This window comes from Papaver somniferum, unplaced genomic scaffold (genome assembly GCF_003573695.1).
Source record: "Papaver somniferum cultivar HN1 unplaced genomic scaffold, ASM357369v1 unplaced-scaffold_13386, whole genome shotgun sequence".
NCBI classification, from domain to species: domain Eukaryota; kingdom Viridiplantae; phylum Streptophyta; class Magnoliopsida; order Ranunculales; family Papaveraceae; genus Papaver; species Papaver somniferum.
The window spans coordinates 1,244-3,255 of NW_020622587.1; the positions used below are offsets into that span (position 1 = coordinate 1,244).

The 2,012-nt window shown below is 39.0% G+C and overlaps 1 protein-coding gene across 1 annotated transcript; it reads right to left on the reverse strand.

Moving 5' to 3' along the window:
- Positions 1 to 653: 653 nt before the first annotated feature.
- On the reverse strand, positions 654 to 1,541 carry LOC113333847 (cucumber peeling cupredoxin-like). Its single transcript, XM_026580226.1, has 2 exons — positions 1,318 to 1,541; positions 654 to 1,228 (listed from the first exon to the last, which is right to left on the reverse strand). The coding sequence occupies exons 1-2, from the start codon at positions 1,502 to 1,504 to the stop codon at positions 753 to 755; spliced, it is 663 nt and encodes a 220-aa protein (XP_026436011.1). The 5' UTR covers positions 1,505 to 1,541; the 3' UTR covers positions 654 to 752.
- Between the last annotated feature and the right edge of the window lie 471 nt (positions 1,542 to 2,012).

Sequence of the window (2,012 nt, forward strand, 5' to 3'; positions counted from 1 at the left end):
TGAATCACATTAGTTTTGCTCATCTACGTGTGAATGTGCAAAAGAATTGGACTCATCAGTTTTGCTCATCTTCATGTGAGTCGCATTCAACACTCACTTGTTTCCAAAAAAGGAAACGAGGAATGCGTAGGGCCGTATGGCTCTTGTTGTCACCAAATGAGGACATGCAATCCAGGGGTACTAAAAATGAGGTTTCGTTCCCTTTGGGTACTAAAATTTGACCGTTCATTTTGGCGTTCGCCTTGCCTTAAGTCATCGCCGGCCAAAGATATACATACTACTGGTTGGTGTATTTTATCAGGCTTTACTCTCTACAGAGACCAACCAATCATATATGGCTAGAGATTCCAGACGAGTGGAAAATAATGCTGAAGAAGTTACCGAAAGTTCTTCGGCAATGGCAGTTTTTTGGTGACAAAGGGTTGTTTAATAGTCCGTCAAGCATTGTAGAAGGAAAGCTAATTTCCTGTTTTGAAATGAAACAATAGTGACAACAAACATACTACTTTATTTTCATGTATAAATCATTTGATATCTTTTGATTTTGATATACATGCTACTTATTTTATGACTTACTTGTTCATTTATGTAATCATCAGATGGGGTACTTCCAAAAAAAAGAATAACGTTACAGTTAAATATTGAACACAAATATTAAATTAGATTGCATTATTATTATTTAAACAACGGGTACTAACATTAGCCATGAATAGCATTGGCCATTAAATAAAAACATTAAACCCTGACCAACATTAGCCTGCAACATTAACTATCCTGACTCTGACTGCAGATGTTAAAGGTGCAACTGAATATGGGATCGGGGGAATCGGATCACCCCTGCGGATCCGGTACATTATGAAAGCCAGAAATATAGACCCAACAATGACTGCGAAGACAACCGAACAAGCTATGATGAAACCGGGGGCCGTCTTAACGGTGTGGTCGTCTTTATTCTCTTCGCCGTGCTTTTCCTCTCGTCTTGGTTTGGGCTGGGTTGGAGATTTGGGAGGTGGAGGATTTGCTGGTACACTAAGAACCCTGATATCTACTTTCTGTCCACAGCAGCAGTGGAAACTGGATATAAAGAAAAGGTGACTGACAGCGGTAAGAGGAATAATGACACTTCCAGAGGTGTCGTAAACATTCATAGCCGACGACCCATCACAGTTTCTAAAACTGGTAAGATTGACTTCGACCAGATTATTCAGTCTTGCGTCGAAATCGAAAACTGCACGCAAATATATAATTTTGTTTAGTACGATAATTCATTTCATCATGTATGAAAAAAAGAAAGTAGAGATAAAGAAGCAAACAGACCTATGTAGTCACCAACATAAAATGTCCTGCTAGCAGCCCAGCGAGTGTAGTACTTGACATTGGGAATCTGGTTTGTCCATCCTATGGAATCCCCTACACGATAGACTTCAGCACTTGATCCAGAGAGTGCTGATACAGCCAAAAGCAGTAAACCTATGATGAAGAAGCGAACTGAAATTGAATCCATCTCTAAATGAACTTGAAATGCAAAGTTAGATAATAGTTTTCAGAATTTTCATGTGTGGTTTAGTGTCCGCCGAAGATGCAAATATATAGAACCGATATTTATGACACACGTGGATGGGTCACCCAAGTAATAATGTTGGAATAATCTAAACATTTTTAGAAACAAAGTAATCAATGTCAGCAAGTTTGGTTGGTAGCCAAAAATCCGATCAACCGAACAATCAACAATCACGGGATAGCAAAACCGGTTATCTATTACAAGATCAACCACCAGCTGGTGTGGTATACATTCTAGGAGCATGCATGAGATTGTGAATTTTCGTATCTTCTTTATATTTTTGTGCAGCTTTTCGAAGAATTTAATCCAAAGTGTACAAGTTTGAAGTTACATTGGCACGTCATGGCATGCACGTCATTTGTGACCTCTCTTGGTAGAGCGAAACTGCGTATTTGCCTTGCATCATGTTTGCATGCACAACCTTGATAGGTGTAAGCGTTTTTCTAGTAAA